Source organism: Takifugu rubripes, chromosome 5 (assembly GCF_901000725.2).
Source record: "Takifugu rubripes chromosome 5, fTakRub1.2, whole genome shotgun sequence".
NCBI classification, from domain to species: Eukaryota; Metazoa; Chordata; class Actinopteri; order Tetraodontiformes; family Tetraodontidae; genus Takifugu; species Takifugu rubripes.
The window spans coordinates 6,647,156-6,665,640 of NC_042289.1; the positions used below are offsets into that span (position 1 = coordinate 6,647,156).

Consider the following 18,485-nt stretch of genomic DNA (forward strand, 5'->3'; position numbering starts at 1 on the left):
CGAGGATCAATCAATAACTTGGATTGGTGACAGTAGCCTGCAGGTTGGGTCTTTTCCCTTTAATCTCCGCTGAGGCTCAGCTGCTGCTGGGACGTTCAACAACCGCTTGGACAAGAGATTAGTTGATTCTCCTGCCCTCCCAGTATATATTCCCAGGAGAGCCCAGACCCCCCCGCAGAGACCACCAGGCAGCCCCACCCCTGCTAGGCCCAATGAACAGTGGTGCTAATGTGCATTCAAGGGAGGAGCCAAAGAAAACAAGTTTTCACTTTTTATTCATTGAGACAACGTGAACATTAAAAGTAGAACAAAATGAAACAGCTCAGTCCTCGAAATGAAACTTTTTTTTTTCTTTTTAACAATATACACTCTAAAGCCTTGTCCGCACCAGTCAGATATCTTACTACGGTTCATCCGCTCGCTCTGAGGGTCAGAGACCAGCCGCGGTGGTGCGACATGGAGCTAAGACTGGGATGACTTTGGTTCAGCGGTGGCTCCTGGTTTCTCCAACATGCCAGGAGAGGGGCCAAATGAGCACGTTTGAGTTCTGGCTGCTGCGTTCAGGCGCGTCACGGGCAGTAGTGCCGGCTCTAACGGTAACATGGTTGGTTGTTTAATCAGAGAACATTAGAAAAACATCTGAGTGCAGACACGGCCCAATGGGAGGAGAGACACGCCCCCGTGCTGGACTGACATTGTACATTAATATTGAGCTGAATCTAAAAAAGGAAGGAGGTCAAGGAGGTGAAGAAGAACCCGACTAAGCAAACCAGACCACACGTACGGCTTTTATTTCAATTGTCACTGAACGCCAAAGTGGAAAACCGTTGAAAACAAAAAGCACACAAAAAAGGGGCAAAAACAAAGTTCTGGTCTCGCGCCGAATAGATGAACCACATCGACCTTTTCAGTGGGCCAAAATAACAACCAGTAAAGCCAGAGAATTAAATGCCCCCGCTGCGTGTTTTCTACAGGTGCGGGGGGGTGTTTGATAAGCCACTACACATGTTGTGGTTCACCTTGTTTTTAAGCAGCGCTGCGTCGGGGTCAGGTTTGGGTCGGTGTGCTCTGCCGCCGCTTCCTCCAGAGTTCCCAGCGTCCCCTGGTGGGAGAAACCATCGCAACAGCGAGTGTTATTAAAGGCTCCGTGAAGAAGGCCTGCGGCATCGTATCAGACGACATGGTGGATGCTTAAAAATGCCCCTTTGGCTCCAAGATATCACAGATTCCACCTACTACTTTGATCGGACCATTACTTTTTTTGCACCCGCTCAGAAGGCCAGTCCAAACTATCAAATATCCTAAATACCTTTAAAAAAAACAACCTTGATAGGTGAAATAGTTCTTATCAAGCAGGTTGTTTTTCCATCACACTGTTTAAAAATACACGTCTGTGGCACGTCACAAGCATACGCTAACACATAGCAACAAGCAACAAAATATATGCAGTCAAATGCTCAATTTTATTGTCTGGAAAAGTATAGAATTATGTTTTTGACAGGCAACAGAAATGGATGTGGGTAGAGAAAGGAGTACCTGGGGTGAGTACCTGCACAGTTTGACAGTCAGAGTATCCATGATTTTTAATTTGCCCTTTTTCTCATGTGGTCTCGCTCACAACACCAACGCTGTGTGAGGTATGGGAAGTCAGCTGCAATTCATTCCGTAAACCCTAGCCTCCAGTTAGAGCGTTAACATTAGGCCCCAGGTGCTACAACACCCCCCAAACACACACTGCATGGCATTAGCAGGCACAGTAAGCTGGACAACACATCCATAACATGTGAGTTGTGATTACAGAAAATGGCTCGCTGGCTGGGGAGATCGTTCTGGGTTCCCCATAAACGTCAGAGCTGAAAATGTGTCTGAGTGTTTACATGAGTGGAAATCTGGATAAACCTGGAGACCCAGGGACCCAGCTTGGGAAGGGGGGGGGGGGGGGGGGGTTGTTCTTTTTTTGCCCTTTCTGGAGCAACTCACATCAAAATTGCTACATGTTTTAACTGAAAGTAAAAGAAAAATGAAAACAGGCAGGAAAAAAACTGGTTAGACTATGAGATTTTTCTGCCATTTTGTCCACATAGACAAACTATTATTTCATAAACCGATACAAAACAAGGGGTACCTCCGGGCATGTTTGCTCAGGGCTACACTGGCCTTTCCCTCTTGGCTTTGTCAGAATGTTTTCTACATTCTTCTCATTCATCAGGCCTAGTCCTTCATCTTCAGTGCATACTTATGATGCACTATTCAAAAACAGGATAAAGATATATGCATATAGTACATAAGACAAAATCATAAGCATTGAACGTAAACGGGGTGAGAGGGGAAGGGCGAGAGGGTTGGCAAGGTTGGGGGACAGGGGGGAAAAGGGGTAGAGGGGGAGGGAGTGGGAGGGGGGACCAGGTTCAGAGCCAGGGGGAGTGAGGAGGAAGACACACTTACCTGAGCCTGATCTGAGGTCCTATCAGATCAGTTTTAATTGGACTGAGTGTCACCTTCAGAATGGAGGAGCTCTTGCTGGCCGTTAAGCAGCGGGGAGGAGGCGGGAGCAGCGGCCGCTGTCTCCGTCTCCATTGGTTCCGCTTCGGAGGAAGCCTTGATGGGCGCTGCGTCGCCGCCAGAGTGCTTGTCTTTCTTAGAGCTGCTCCTCTCTTCCGTCATCTTTCGGTCTGGAAACGGGGCCACACGTTAGCTTCAGAGCCGCCCGAGCATTCCCGCGCGAGCGCCTGCTACAGTACGTCGAGGGCCGTCCTCACCTTTGTCTTTTGATGACCGCTCTCTGTCTCTTTCCCTGTCTCTGTCCTGATTCCGATCCCTCTCCCTGTCCCTGTCCCGGCTGCGGTGGCGGTGAGATTTGCGCTCCGAGCTGCGAGACCTCCTCCGCTCGCGGCTGCGGGAGTGGCGTTTTCTGTCAGAACGCTCCCTGCTGCGCCTCCTCTCCCTGTCCTTGCTCCTGGTTCAACAAGACGGGGACATCGGTCACACAAATACTGCGGGTTAACGGAAGACTGGAATAAAGGCGGAAGCCACACCTGCTGCGCCTGCGCTCCCTCTCTCTGTCTTTGTCTCTGCTTCTGGATCTCCGACGATCACGAGATCGGCTCCTTTTCCTGTCCGAGGTCCGACTGGAGTGGCGGCTGTTTGAGTGGCTCCGGCGCCCCCTGCGTTCCTTTTCTCGGTCCCGTTCCCTGTCTCTCTCTCTCTCGCGTTCCCGCTCGCGCTCCTTCTCGCGTTCTTTCTCCCGCTCCTTTTCCTTCTCCTTCTCCTCCTCCTCTTTGCGCTTTTTCTCCCGCTCCTCCCGTTCACGCTCCCGGTCTTCCCTGTCCTTCCGAACAACTGGGTTTTCTCCTTGTCGGTCTTCCGAGCGCCGTCGCAGTTTCTCCTAAACACAAGCGGCAAAAAGTTAAGCGCCGTTTCGAAAACGTGGGCCTGAACATCAGCAGGAACAGCTTCTGTCGTCAGGTGGTTCTTCTCACCTTGAGCTCCTCCACAGTGGACTTGATCTTGGCGTAACCCATGTGTTGTTTGCCCATCAGGTGGTCGTCCACACGAGACTGCGCGTCGCCGACAATGAGAAAGGCCCCACACACCTCGCACACTTCCATCTGTTTCTCCTGAGCAGCAAAGCTCTCAATTGTCTACACAAAACACGCACGTCAGATCCACATCTAACACTGCATCGTACCATCCAGTCCTCTGTGATCTCAAGAGTAATGAAGGTGGCGTTTGGGCTACGGGCTAAAGGCTACTTACTGAGGGAGTCGAGCTGAGCAGCTCCCTCTCTTCCTTCAGCTGCTCCACCAGTTTCATCATTCCCTGGGCTTCCTCCACACGGCCCTCTGAACCCAGTTCCTCAATCTAAGTGAGAAGCAAATGAGCCACTTCCAAATCACATCATGCCAAGTGAATTTTACTCTATAAGAATTAGCTTAAATCCATGTAGTATCTACCTGGACAACCAGGTCTTCGATCTTCTCTGTTAGAACGTTGGCCTTCTCCTCATTCTTACCAGATGGGCCAGGAGTCTGCAAGGAGAAAACCGTCAATCCCGACTTTTTATGGTCCGTGAACTCCAAATGACCCTTCCCAGGAATCTCTGTATTACAGGTGGAAGGAGAGCGGGTACAGATGGCTCAAGTTTATCACTCCAAATTACGCACCCCTGCATTCTGCTGCGCCTGGGAAAGCGCTAGCCGGGCATGTCCTCTGCGAATTCGCCGTTCCACCTCTGCCAGAAGAGACTGAAGATAGCGCAGGAAGTCTCGCTCGTAGCCCTCCTTCATGAACCGGGAACTCTTCTCATACCTGGACACAATGAGACAATCCTCAGAAAAGGGACGGTCACAAAAAAAAGTTAGAAACTAAAAAATCACACGGCGTTATTTCAAACTTACACAGTCCTAAGATTCTCGTCGTGGATTTTCTCACAGGGGCCTGAATGAAAGAGCATATAATATATTCATCTAAAGGACAACCAGCATCTGGCACCGAGGTCTAAACAGGGGGGGCAACTTTCTGACTTACCCAGGTCGGAGCGGGTGTTTGTGAACAGTTCAGCAGGACAGAAGCCACACAGGTAGTACCGGCACACCTTGTTGAAGAGCAAGACTTTTAAAATTGTGACAATATGATGCCTTCAAAACGTACTAAACTCCAACGAAATGTGACAACACCATATGTACACGCTGTACAGGAAGGGACGATGGCAACATATAACGTTAGCAGACCTTGGCGTCAACGTATCGTTAAAAAAAACACAGAAAAAAAGAATAAAACCATCCTATACCATCTGTCCACGGTAAAAGAAAATCTGTAATATTTATCCTAAAAAAAATAGTCGTCTTGGATAGAACTGACAACCATGCGTTCAAGCTTTTAGCATGCTAATATTAGGCTATGCTAATGTTAGCTAAGGAGCTAACTTACGCTCTCGTCATCCCAACGCACGTTAGACCGCTTCTCGTTAGGTGCCAAATTTCTGTCTCGGCCCATTAACTCATCGAGTAGCTGCGCCGCCGAAAGCATTTTGCTTTATACAATGTAGCCTGGACGTAAAGTACAACGATCTCTCCAGATGCGCCAGGATACTCTTGTAATGCGCGCAATGTACTGATCAAAATGGCAGACTGCCGTTTCATCAGTTAGCCAGCGAGGGGACGGATGGACGAGCCGTTGAAATGAACCACAGCAACACGCAACTGTCTGAAAACCTATAGATTATTATTACTGTATTATTATTATTATTATTGTTGTTATTATTATTATTATTATTAGTAGTAGTAGTACGTGTTTTTATATTTCCATTTCGATTTTACACAATACCCCTGAACACCCAAACACTTATAATTTAAAATAGTAAGGCAACTATAGTAATCAAAGTTGATAGATAGATAGATAGATAGATAGATAGATAGATAGATAGATAGATAGATAGATAGATAGATAGATAGATAGATAGATAAAACAAAATACAATTAAACAGTTTTGACTGGGACAAATGATCTGGCTCTTTTTGTCATTCCTAATGCCCATCGTCAAATTACAGTTTCCTGTAACTTTTCAACCGGAAGTGCAAATAATCAGGGCGGGCACTTAGGAGCGCTTGAACTATGGGTAATGTAGTTCTAATCCTCGAGTTTGCGAAGAGACCAGTTTTACTAATTCACACACACGGTTAATAAAACAGAGGTGGCACCTGTAACGTTTTAGCAGCACTTTAGACCATGTCCTGTAATTTAAAACAGAAACGTAGCCTCTACAGGAGTTTTTCGGGTTTGTAAATTATTCGGGTTTGTTATTTGTTTGTAAACCTTTTCGGGTTTTATAAATTATTAAACCTTCCTAATTTTACAATCTGTATACTCTAAAAGACAGTTTACCATCTACCTAGAAACCCAAGAATGCAAAAGATGAAATTTGATATAATGTTTTCTGTAATCTGATAGTGAGATCTGGACAAGATCATCCATTGAACTCTTGTTGCTTAAATTATCAGCATTTCATAAAATTTATTGCTGCTGCAAGGCAGATTTTAATAGGGCAGCGTGGTGCTGCTTTCTGTGTGCTTAATGGTGTTTGTTGCCACCATTGGTGCTGCCGTGGTGCCGACCTATATTAACACAACCATTACCTTTTATCCTACAAGTACTTTCTGTAGGCTGACAGCGACTCAGATGCTTTTATGTGAGTTTATCCTGAGAAAATACTGCATTCATTTTACCCTCATGTTGCTATCTGTTCTATCTGTTAAATATATATATATAAAATATGAGTTCTAATCAGCCCTTCCACCAGCCTGTGTGCATGTTTCCAATCAAACAACAGTAAACCTTTACAGTGTTCAGCTGAGATGATTTTTTTTAATTAATGCTTTTATACACACAGAGGAACAAGCTAAACCTCTTGTGATACAACAGCTGTTTGTTTTTTTAATTTAAAAAAAGCATTAATATTCAAGTAATGCTAATGTATTTATAATTTATACTTTTCCCCACTCTTTGGATGTGTGAATTTAATAGTTTCAATGAAATGGATTATGATGGGTTTTTAAAACAGATGGGTGCCCTGGAGTTTGCTTAAATATGATTGAAACTGCATAGTAATTATTCGAAATGATTAGTATTTTAATGAACAAAATCGTACAAACTAAACTAAACACAAATGTTAAATCTGCCATCTATTGCAACTATTTATTGTACATAATGGTTTCAGCTAACTAAGCTGACATTGCATACAGGTTTGATTTTAATTTATTCATTTTTGTTTTAAAAACATTTTAGAATGCAGGATAACGCTTGTGCATGGCATGGCGAGGTCATCCATGAGGGTTAAGACATTATGGCCAATTATCAAAATGAAAGAAGAAAAACTTTTCTACAAAAACTCATTAATTCTGGGTCTTGACTGCCCTCCAGTGGTTTTGCTGAAGACGTGAAACGCTTACGTACAATAAAAAGTGAAGAATTAACGGAAAAGGGTGGACGGGGGAAGCCCAACACTTGAAATCGACGCTGTAAAAAGGCTGCAGTCATTATAATAATATTGACACATTTTGCTGCAGTCGGATATCGGGGGGGGGGAACGAATGTTTCGCTCAGTGGTGTCACACCAAAAGATGTCCCCTGATGAGGTAGTGGTGTTCTGACAGCCCCTCGCGAAGCGCCGGCACTGTCGGCTGGTTGTGGGTCCTGGTAGCGGCGCTGTAATTAAACTAATGAAAGAGTAATCGACTTTTAGGGAAACCGCATTACAATCGTTCCAAAAAACGTGATCAACCAACACCAAGTTAGCCGAGGCTGCAAGCTAGCAACTAAGTCGTATCCTGTCAAGCTAGCACGAAGGTGCTGTTGCTGTTAGCCCGGTAGCTAATGTTTGCTTTCAAGTCTATTTTTGGAGGTCTTGCGTGTCATCTTTATGGTAACCATTAGTTGACTGGTATTGACTACTTTGTCGCAGAGCTTTCTGCGTGTCCAATGACCTCCCAGTGCTAGCTTTGTTCGAAAATGTCCTCCATTTCGTTGGATAAAGAATTGCAGGAGCGACTAAGAGAGGCGTCTGCCATCGGGGATATCGACGAAGTGCGAATTTTGGTGGCGAGTGGAGTAAATATTAATTCACAGAACGAAATAAATGGATGGTGAGTTTTAAATCAACATGTCTTCCTTCATCACTTGGTCGGATTGACGCATGCATTTGCTGTGTAACATTTAACTTTGAAGGTTCAGGGCTGCTAAAGGCGTTGTTGGAGGGATTAAATGTGCTCAGTGTTATCTGATTAGAAAGATTACTGAGCTGGTTTAGTAGCCAGATCTGTGGCCTTTTATGTTGCCTATCTACAGGAGATAAAGTCCCTTCCATTCTAAGACGTGAACTCGATCACTTCTGAACAAGAGTAAGGACTAGGCTTCATATAAAGTGACTTTAACATTTAAAATCAATTCAGGGAAGTAAGAAAAGTAAAGTCAATTGTGTTTACATTGTTTCCTCACTTGGTTAAATTGTGCTTTCTCCAGGACGTGCCTTCACTGGGCATGCAAGAGGAACCATAAGCACATCGTGTCCTACTTACTGTCCTGTGGCGCAGACATAGAAATTCTGACCGCGAAGGATGAGTTGGCCTCTCAGCTCACATCCAAGCCAGAGATCAAACGGCTTTTAGGCGGTAAGCGCACGTCCCGAGAAGCCTGGTGACAACTGCAACGTGTAGTGAGGTTTCATTTTGAGAAAACGTGTTTGTGATCCCCACAGTTGAAGTCGAGGAAGTGCCTGAAGTCAAAGAGCCAGAGCTGCCAATCATCCCCAACTATCTGTCCAACCCCCCCTTCATGTATTCCAAGCTGGACAACAAGTCGGAGGTCATCACGGACCAGCACGCCACGCAGAATGGTACCAGAGGCTGCGAGGAGGACAGCGAGCCAGCCTCGCTTCCCCCAACTCTTGAGGCTCAGGACCCACACAGCATGCTTTCCGACCCCCCCGCTGCTCTGCCCAACCCTTCGCCGCACCGCACGCCGCACGCCTCCGACCTCCTTCCCGTGGCCGAGCAAAACGGCGCCTCGCCCAGCTCGTCCTCGTCTCACAACCACGCCGTGGTGAACTGCACCGTCCCCATGGACCTGTCTGTCGAGCCGCACCTCATCAACCACGCCGACTACCAGCACGTGGCGCCCGCTCGCAATGGCGCCATGTGCTCGCCGCCGCTGTCTTCAGCCAGCAGCGGCGGGGGGGCGGTGCAGCCGCCTGTGGCCGGGGCCCACCCCACGATGAGCAGGCAGCAGTCCATTCCGCAGCAGCTGGGCCACAGCCAGTCTGGAGGAGCCGTGCCGGCGTTCCAGCCTTTCTTCTTCACCAGCACCTTCCCGGTCAATGTCCAAGGTGAGACAGTCGTCTTTTATTATTAGGACACAGCGGCAGAGGGTCCAGATCCAAGTGGCCTCTGAAAATACAGAAAACCCAAAAAGGTGCAAGAGAAAAATGATTCCAAACGATTTCCTTTTAAGTTAAACCTGTCACACACACACACACACACACACACACACACACACACACTCTCAGTATGCTGGAAATGCTGAACTCTGTTCTTCCTGATGCGGAATTGAAGCCCAGCGTCTCTCTCTCTCTCTCTCTCTCTATGTCTCTCTCTCTCTATGTCTCTCTCTCTCTCTATGTCTCTCTCTCTCTATGTCTCTCTCTCTCTATGTCTCTCTCTCTCTCTCTCTCTCTCTATGTCTCTTCTCTCTCTCTCTCTATGTCTCTCTCTCTCTCTCTATGTCTCTCTCTCTCTCTATGTCTCTCTCTCTCTCTATGTCTCTCTCTCTCTCTCTATGTCTCTCTCTCTCTATGTCTCTCTCTCTCTCTATGTCTCTCTCTCTCTCTCTATGTCTCTCTCTCTCTCTCTCTCTCTCTCTCTCTCCAGAGTTGGTGTTGAAGGTGCGCATCCAGAACCCCAGCGCCCGGGAGAACGACTTCATCGAGGTGGAGCTGGACCGCCAGGAGCTGACCTATCGATCCCTCCTGAGGGTCTGTTGCCGCGAGTTGGGCATCAGCGCCGAGCACGTGGAGAAGATCCGGAAGCTGCCCAACACCATGCTGAGAAAGGCAAGAGGTTTTCAGAGCGAGGAGTGGAGACGTGCGCCTGGACGGTTCTGAGTAAGACCACCTTTGTTCCCCGTCTCCCCAGGACAAGGACGTGGCTCGGCTGCAGGACTTCCAGGAGCTGGAGGTGGTGTTGGAGAAGGCGGAGGGCCTGTCGTTTTTCTCTGGAGGGGGCCTGACAGACAGACCCTGCTACAACATGAAGGCGTCCCGCCTCACCTACTAGTTGTGCCCTAGATCTCCCCTCGTTTATGACGGGCTTCTATAGCTGCCTTCCCGGGTTCCTAATTCCAGCTTTGTTCGGCTTTGGTGTTTTTGCCAGTTTCATTAATAGGAGTCCTCTCCTGGCGTCCTGTAGCTTCTGTCCTCTGGTCCTCCTGCCGCTTTCATGTCCCCGACCAGTTCTAAGCGATTGCCGACGCATGGTGTCCTCCAGCCTGCCAGAACGTATTTTGGGCTCCCCTCCTTTTCTTCCCCTCTTTTCCAGCTATGGTGAGTGCCAAGGTTTGGCAGGACCATGGGGGGGTGGGGGGCAGGGGCTTGTCTTCCTTAGAGACTGCACTTGGACGGGATTCTGCAATAGCCCTACGTGGACACACCCTCAATGAGGCAGAATGGACGGATTAAGAGGACAAATTACAGCACACAAACTAAACCTTAGTGTCTTTCAGAGAGGGCGTCTGTTCATGACCTTCAGGAGGAGGCGATGAAGCCAGTGCTGACCACGCCGAGTACGCTCCAGCTACACCCATTCATAACACGTGCACACACTGTGAAAAAGAAGCTAGCTTGTTTGTGTCATTCAGTTCCGTCAGCGCAACTCAGCTGTGACTTATTTATTTTTTTAGTTGTTTTGAATTTAGCAGTTTAAGCGAGGCTCTTCCTCCAAACTCGACCTAATCAGAAGGATTAATGGCGCCGCCTGAGCGGCGAACACGTGCTGAGGTGAAAAGCGCTAACGATTATGTAGCGCGTCAGAAGCTGCAGCGCTCTGATTTGAAGGAAGGAGGCTGCTTTGATCCACACTTGATTTTCCTTTGGACTCGGCGTTGGAGGTCACGTAGCGGCGCCGTAATAATCAGATTTGTGTTTATTGCACCGATGTACACCTGAAGCTCTTACTGTCTTTGTATGTTTTCTATGTTGACATTTTTTTATGGATTCTTTTTGTCTTTACCAGCTACGCCTGCGTTCATGCCTGATATCTAACAGATGAGTAGAAAGAGCAGGATGAGAAGTGTTGAAGGCTAGTGCAATGTTGGGAGGGGAGGAGGACCCACCAGGACTGAGGGGCCACTGGGGTCTGACACTTTATTATTGCACCACCGTTTCAAAGGTGAGCGTGGCCCTTCGAGTTTGGGCCGCGGCGTGGTGGTGGGGGGGGGGGGGGGGCTTAGGGCCATCAGCATGTTCGACCTTTGAACTGACACTAACAAAGTTTGCGGGGGGGATAACTTGTTTTAGAAAAGGCCGAATTCAGTTTAACTTAACCTATGCATTCAGAGTCAGATATTTTTATATACAGTATGTCCTGTGTACCTCTGAAACTAATCTTAGGCACTGTTAAAGCTGTGTTCTTTGTGTTCTCCAGACCTGTATCTGTTCTTTGATAAAGCATGGTGAATTACACCTCCGTCTCCTGCATCTCTTCCTTCCCGGCCTGACCGGCTGCGCTTCACACCGCGGCCACTAGAGGGAGCAGACGGGCTGGGCTCTAACGTCCCCCGCTCGGTGTAATACTTTAGTTTTTTAGCTCGGCATTCCTCGATAATAGAGCGCCACAGAAAAAGAGCGTAGCTGTCCAGCTGTGGTTTTGTCTGTCTGCCGGCCGTTCACCTTTGACCTCCATCTGCACGCAGAGCCGACGTGTCGCCCAGGACATCCTGTTATGAACCCGGCCAACGAGGCATTTTGTTATGTTCCCTTTCCGACTTAAAGAACATAAACACTGCGGTTATGGTCGTCCTGACACGCTTGTGTTACCCCCCTTAACCTCTTCGGTGACATGGTGTTCATGTGGCGAGCAGATGTTCGGACTCTGTGGAGCACAGATGTTGCGTAATCCCTCCAGAACCAGATCGTGTGTAAAATCTACGCTCGGGGGAGGTGAAGGAAGGTTTTTAAAAAAGCCCCGAATTTCTATTTCAGGGGTACCTGGGAGGCTGTTTCTGCCTGTTGGCATGTCCTGTGTCTAGACGGGCTGAGGAATCAGCTTAGGGCCCTGCTGTGGCTGGACGTGTCCCTCCCCTTTGTTCTGGAGTGAGACACTCATAATAAGCTTATACGAACAGTCATAACACCGTCATTGTTAGGAACCGGCACCGGCAGCCTCCCATGGACTCAGGAGTGGGCGAGAGAAGCCCCTGAGAAAGTTCCAAAGGTGGAGGCTGTGAAGCGTTCGCCTGTGGTGGCTTTGGTGATGGATTTGGGCTCTGGGAGTGTGCGCACGCTTGCAAACAAACGAAACCTCTTGATATGATATAATCCATGTGCAATAACCCCCCCCCCCCCTGCAAATGTGTACACCTGTGGACAAACCAGTGCACCTGCACACAGGTGAGGCAGGTGAGCTGCAGACCAAACATCATTTACGCCTGATTTTTGCAGTGTTTTCTTTGTTCCGCGTTAACCATTATTAGTTAAACAGACCATTGAGCTTTGTGGGTGTGGGGGAGTTGGAGGGATGTGGGGGGGGGGGGGGGGGGGGGGGGTTGCACGGAGAAGGTCAAAGTCAAGGACCCTTTGCAGACAATACAGGTCCTCGGCAGCTTTATTCAATATGTGGCACACCCACCGCTCCGTGCTGGCTATGCTGGGAATGCAGGCTAGAGGGGTGAAGGTTAAGGGTGCAGGGCCCCCGAGGGTCGGGTCCGAGAGCGGGCTCGGGGAACCGCTGCGCTGCGAGCTGGATTTGGTGCTTTGATTTCTCGCCGTCGCTCGCTAGCGCAGCTCAAACTGCAGGTTTGTGCCCTCGAGAATGTGTGTTTTCAGACAGACGGATCAGACTCACACAACAAGCTCTGGACTGTTGTGCACTGGGCCTCACTGGGCTCAGCAGGGACCCTGAGGAGGAAACACACCCCCATTCACACACACACACACACACATACAATTACGCCAGCTCTGCATTGTCAAATCTTATGATTCTTTCACTCTTTTGTCCTTCATGCTTCCTTTTTTTCTTTACGTTTTTAATGACTTATTCTATTTATGTGACTTAATAAAACACTTAATGGCTTGAAGTATGTTGTCCTGTCGTCTTGGACCCCTCTGTCCACGTTCCACCCTGTCCCAAGCAGGAAATGCGCGATCACGTGGTCACACTGGGGTTGAGCACTGTTTAATTTAATGTCTGCACCTTCAGCTAACGAGAGGAACCACATCAGTGTTTCCTTTCCCGTGGAAACCTCAACACGTTCTACTGCGCCAACCTGACGAAATGCCGAGTTTGGCGCCACCTGCTGGACGCTGCCATTGCGCCCCGGTATAGAACATATATAGAGAGAGAACGTACCCAAACCTTACGCTAAATAAAACTCCGCAATTGTTTTTCTGGGACACTCGTCGAACCTCTAAAATGTAAATGCACACATTTCTGCATTTGCGCACATTAAAAAAAAAAAAAGGTTTCCACCATCGAAATTCGCCCAAATTATGTTTTAACTCGTTTGTTTGAACTTTCCGACTGGTGCAAAGTGCCTCACATGGGGATTTTGGGAGTTAAGGGTTAAGGCGGCCAGCGCGTTACGCACAGGTGTCTCGCCAGTCCTCCGTCAACCAGCGCCTGCAAACTGTCGGAGAACTTTTTTTTAATTAAGTTGATCATAACTGTATCCCAGCTGGGATTTGCTGCGCGGCCAGTCGGGAACAGTAATTCCCACAGTCCCGTGTTCGGTGGGTCTGCGCGCCGCGGCTTTAATCTCTCGCTGCTTATTAAGCGTGGAGCGACTAACCTGGAGTTCTTTCCACATCCGGACCGGACCCGCATGCTCGCCTGCGCGCTCCTTAATACGCATCGTCCGATCCAGCTGCTCGGAGAAAGTTCTGAGCCGCCTCCCCAGCTTTGAACGCGCGTCCTTGCGGGACTTTCACGGCTCTTCGGCGGCCGACATGTGGTGGATGCTGTTTCCGCGGTGGATCTGGTTTCTGCTGGGACATTGTTGCGCTTTGCTCCTTTACACGGACCGTGTGAGAGCGATGCCCATGTCCGTGGCCAAAGTGGTGTACTCTCATGCAGGTATGTGCCCGAACGAACTGAACCCGAACCTGTGGGTGGACGCCATGAGCACCTGCATGCGCGAGTGTGAATCCGACCAGGTGAGTTTGGAGATGTGATGTTCCGAATAACTAAAGTAAGAGAAAGACGACACAGAACGATACACATGTGATCGATGTTAGCCCATGGAAATGATACCCCCAGTTTAAAAATGTTAACATAGTAAAAAAGACAACATAAATGCGTTTATTATATTTTATACGGACTTGTGCTCTCTTCACAGTCCACTAAAGAGGATTTAATCGGCTCGAAAACTTTATTTTTATCGCACATTTTTGCAGGGATTGATGTTTTAAAGACTTTTATTCCGCAAACCTTTCTCTTATTTTCCATCTTTAGGAATGCGAGTCCTTTGAAAAGTGTTGCCCCAACGTCTGTGGTAACAAGAGCTGCGTGGCCGCGCGCTATATAGACATCAAGGGCAACAAGGGCCCCATCGGAATGCCAAAGGGCGCCACCTGCGACAAGTTCATGTGCACCCAGCAAGGCTCCGAGTGCGACATCTGGGACGGACAGCCCGTGTGCAAGTGCCGGGACCGCTGCGAGAGAGAGCCGCACTTCACGTGCGCGTCGGACGGCATGACCTATTATAACAAATGCTACATGGACGCGGAGGCGTGCTCCAAGGGTATCTCTATCTCTGAGGTCACCTGCAGGTAACATGTTAAGTATTTGAAGCATTTTTTTTGGTGATATGAGGTAAAGTTTGTCTTTATTGTTTGCTCCCCTGTAAACTGAAACATGACGCTCGACCTGAAATGTGACGACGAAAGACTCGTTTTGACGAAGGAACACACCAGCGTAAAGACATTACAAACGTGTCGTATTCAGAAGCTTATGGACACTGTGCGATCTCATTCCTAACAGCAGGAAAATTCCACGTTTATCGGAACTTAACTCCAGATTCGAGACTCGATCATTTCCGCCAAAAAGAGCTTTGAGTTAAATCTTTTGTTATTCCGCCCCCTACAGGTACCACCTGACCTGGCCCAACACCAGTCCCCTCCCCGCAGAGACCACCCTACACCCCACCACTGCCCTCCAGACCACCCTACCGGCCGACGTCCAGCTCCCCACCATACACACCGGCCCCGCCCAGCAGGCGGTCTTCGTGGGCGAGACGGCTAGCTTCCTCTGCGAGGTCTCCGGGAAGCCGCGTCCGGAGATCACCTGGGAGAAGCAGCTGAAGGGCAAAGAGAACACCGTCATGAAGCCCAACCACGTGAGAGGGAACGTCGTGGTCACCAACATCGGCCAGCTGGTCATATACAACGCGCAGCTTCACGACGCCGGCATCTATACGTGCACGGCCCGCAACGTCGGAGGGGGCGTGTCCTCGCACTTTCCCTTAGTGGTGATCCGAAGAGAGGCCAAAGGTCAGAGCGGGGCCAACAACACCAACCTGCCGTTTCCAGCGGAAGAGTGTCTGAAGGGTCCCGACTCGGACGACTGCGGCGAGGAGAGCATCAGCTGGTACTACGAGTCCAAGCGCAACAGCTGCTTCACCTTCACCTACAGCCAGTGCAACAAGAACCAGAACCACTTCCTCACATATGAAGCCTGCATGTTGTCGTGCGGGGGGGAGCTGGCGGCCCCCTGCAGCCTCCCCAGCCTCCAGGGGCCCTGCAAAGCCTACGAGCCTCGCTGGGCGTACAACAGCGGCCTGAAGAAGTGCCAGTCCTTCGTGTACGGAGGCTGCGGCGGCAACGAGAACAACTTCGAGTCCAGAGAGGCCTGCGAGCAGATGTGCCCCTTTCCGAAGAACCACAACTGTAAGGCGTGCAAGCCCCGGGGTAAGATGGTCAACAGCTTCTGCAAGAGCGACTTCGTGATCCTCGGCCGCGTGACCGAGCTGACCGAGGAGCAGGAGTCCGGTCACGCGCTGGTGACGGTGGAGGAGATCCTGAAGGATGAGAAGATGGGCTTGAGGTTCTTCGGCAAAGAGCCCCTGGAGGTGACCCTTCTGAACGTGGACTGGAACTGCCCCTGCCCCAACATCACCACCGCCAACGAGCAGCTCATCGTCATGGGCGACGTTCACAACGGGATGGCCGTCCTCCAGCCCGACAGCTTTGTGGCCTTCTCCAGCGCGCGCAAGATCAGGAAGCTGCGGGAGGTCGTCCAAAAGAAGACCTGCGACTTCCTCAAAGATTTCCCCCCCCCCCAGTAGAAGCTCGCCGAGGGCGCTGTCCTCCCATCGTCTCCACTCCAGTGACCTCACCAGGCTGGACACCTCCCCAGAAGTACGTTAGACGTCTGTCTGCCTGTTTGAGATCTTCTTTTCACCTCGTTACTCCTCAATAATCCCAAGCTTCTATCGTCAGAGATGTTCTCCGCACTCACAGATGCTCTCCACGTCATTCGTTTCCTAAGACGGTTTGAATAGTTCCGCCTATCCACACTAAGCGTATAGATTAGCGTTATCCAAGCATGTACTCTGTAAAAAGTATTTAATCTCTGTACGTGTTTACTAAAATCCCAGCGTGTGTCCCCGAGACGTACCGTGAGGAACTCTCGCCCTTTAACACCGTGCATTGATAATATTTCTGTGTTTGATTTAAGGAAAAACGCCGCGCGTCGGTCACGGCGACGCATCTCCAAGCCTCAGTTTCCACACCAGAATCAAATAAGCTCATGGGTTCCATATTTTATGGAATCTTTTTGACAACTTTTTTTTTTTTTTTTCGCCAATTTACAAGCACAGAATATGCACATGGACTCCTGTATTTGATATATTTATTTTTCTTGACATATACAGGCTGTGTTTATATACAGTGTACGATGGCCGTCTGTAGGGAACAGTCATATTTATGTGTTCAGTGTCATGTAGTTTTTATTCAAATGATAGAACAAAGCAAATAAAGATGGTTTAGAAGATTACAGGCGCTTTTTGGACTCGTTCTGTTCCAGGTGGTTACGGAGACAAAATACCCAGCATGCTCGCTGCTTATCCACAAGCTTATGTGGGCACTCAGAGCGTTCTTCTGTAGTGGACATCCCTCCATGCATGTCCTCCTCCTCCTCCTCACACACACACACACACACACACACACACACACACAGGGCCTCGTCTGAAGCAGGTCACATTCCAGCCCAGCTGTGGTGGCCTGCAGAGCCGTGTGTTGTGTTGTGTCTGGGTCTGGGGCCCTCACATAGCACACCCGACCCCCCCATTCCATGTGCAGGAGGCCAGGATGAGGGGAAGCCAAGGAGGACTGGAGATCTTGGAGAGTCTCTTTCTTTCAGCCAGTTTGTCTCATTTGCGTTTGAGGAATTTGGTGGAATTCATTCAATCAGGGTTAAAGCTGGTTTTTCCAACGTCGCCGCTCTGCTGTTTTCCTACTGTTTTTTTTTTTGTGCTGGATTTTTGTTGCGGTGTCAGATCGGAAGGGAACAATGTTGAGAAAATAAAAAGTCCTACGTGAGAACCAACGTTGGACTTTAGTTGGACTTTAGTGCATCGCGAGCAAAGGTGTTTTATGCTAACTAAATCTGGTCCAACAACAAAAGTCTGAAAGTATTTGGACAGATATCATAACCTCATCAGCCGTAACAACTCGACGACCTGCCTCATAACGTCCGGCCATAACAGACCTGGTCCTTGGAGGCATGGCCCCCCTCCCCTCAAGGTTTGCTGTGCCTGTCACCCTAATGTTAGCAGCAGATCCTGAAGTCCTGATAGCCTGGACCTCTGTAGCTCGGATATGTTTTTCCTGCTCGTTTGGGTCAATTTTGGGAAATGTAAAGGCCGAAACGACACGTTAAATGTGCAGATTAGCGCTGCCGAAAGGCGCCACAGCCGCCAGGGAGCGACCGTCTCCTGCTCTGCAACAAGGCTGAGGCGGGCGTCACAGTAACGCCCACACGGACGACTCGACTCGAGGTTTCCCAGCAGAAGGTCGGCCACGCAGCACGCCGCCTGTCTTGCCTTCCCTCCACAGTGCGCCCTGGTTCACCCCTGTTCACAGCAGTCTGCAGCTCAGACTATTGTTCAGAATGTAGGTGGGTGTATATTAATCCTCCTCTGCAATTGAGGGGTAGATCTGGCACAGTTGTGTTTTAGTTTGAATCTCTTTCTATTTTAATCCAAAAAAGGTGTGCGGGAGCAGCAGGACATACAGGAAACCCCCCCCCCTCGAGCCTCTTTCCTGCCCATACATCCACTCCTCTAACTTTTCTCCTCAGACCTCTCCCAGACAGCCTTGAACTGCGACCTCTGACCCCTGCTAATGAAAAAAGGCCGCAGAGGAGAAGCCCAGTTCCATCGGGAGTGTTGACAAGTGTTCTGCGATCTGCTGAGCTCCCAAGAAATCCTCTTGCATCAGGCACCAGCCTGAGACAGACCATAATAATAATAGTAATAATGTTGGTAGTAGTAGCAGAAGGTTTGGTGGACTGTCCTCAGTAACACTGTCGGATGTAATGAGGTGAGCGGATGCATTTTAACTGTGATCAGTCCGATTTATGAGCCCATATACGCTCACATGTCACAGGTCTCCACTGTGTATGTGCTGTAACCATGGTTACAGGTTACATCCTTTTCTTTAATGATAAAATATGGCGTGGCCCTTGTTTTTTAATGCGCAACAGTTAATCATGAAGTGTGTATTCA

General features: G+C 49.0%; 3 protein-coding genes across 5 annotated transcripts; 2 read left to right on the forward strand and 1 right to left on the reverse strand.

Moving 5' to 3' along the window:
- Window positions 1–257: 257 nt before the first annotated feature.
- Window positions 258–5,129, reverse strand: LOC115249909 (luc7-like protein 3). Of its 2 annotated transcripts, XM_029836505.1 has the most exons (11): window positions 4,930–5,129; window positions 4,528–4,594; window positions 4,398–4,437; window positions 4,164–4,308; window positions 3,954–4,028; window positions 3,757–3,861; window positions 3,480–3,641; window positions 3,036–3,385; window positions 2,760–2,956; window positions 2,446–2,672; window positions 258–1,102 (listed from the first exon to the last, which is right to left on the reverse strand). In XM_029836505.1, the coding sequence occupies exons 1-10, from the start codon at window positions 5,026–5,028 to the stop codon at window positions 2,479–2,481; spliced, it is 1,434 nt and encodes a 477-aa protein (XP_029692365.1). In that variant the 5' UTR covers window positions 5,029–5,129; the 3' UTR covers window positions 258–1,102; window positions 2,446–2,478. The 2 variants fall into 2 exon arrangements, with proteins under 2 accessions (XP_029692365.1, XP_029692364.1); XM_029836504.1 differs by having other exon boundaries at window positions 258–2,672.
- Window positions 5,130–7,098: 1,969 nt separating this feature from the next.
- On the forward strand, window positions 7,099–11,226 carry LOC101067541 (ankyrin repeat domain-containing protein 40). 2 transcript variants are annotated; one of them, XR_964547.2, is made up of 6 exons: window positions 7,099–7,639; window positions 8,016–8,164; window positions 8,251–8,877; window positions 9,419–9,600; window positions 9,683–10,089; window positions 10,269–11,226. XR_964547.2 is itself a non-coding variant. In XM_003964542.3 (5 exons), exons 1-5 carry the CDS (start codon window positions 7,506–7,508, stop codon window positions 9,821–9,823), a joined length of 1,233 nt encoding a protein of 410 aa, XP_003964591.1. In that variant the 5' UTR covers window positions 7,099–7,505; the 3' UTR covers window positions 9,824–11,226. The 2 variants fall into 2 exon arrangements, 1 of the variants encoding a protein (XP_003964591.1); XM_003964542.3 differs by having other exon boundaries at window positions 9,683–11,226.
- Window positions 11,227–12,974: 1,748 nt separating this feature from the next.
- On the forward strand, window positions 12,975–16,753 carry LOC115249908 (WAP, Kazal, immunoglobulin, Kunitz and NTR domain-containing protein 2-like). The gene is made up of 3 exons (XM_029836503.1): window positions 12,975–13,914; window positions 14,213–14,529; window positions 14,846–16,753. The coding sequence occupies exons 1-3, from the start codon at window positions 13,708–13,710 to the stop codon at window positions 16,041–16,043; spliced, it is 1,722 nt and encodes a 573-aa protein (XP_029692363.1). The 5' UTR covers window positions 12,975–13,707; the 3' UTR covers window positions 16,044–16,753.
- Window positions 16,754–18,485: the final 1,732 nt, after the last annotated feature.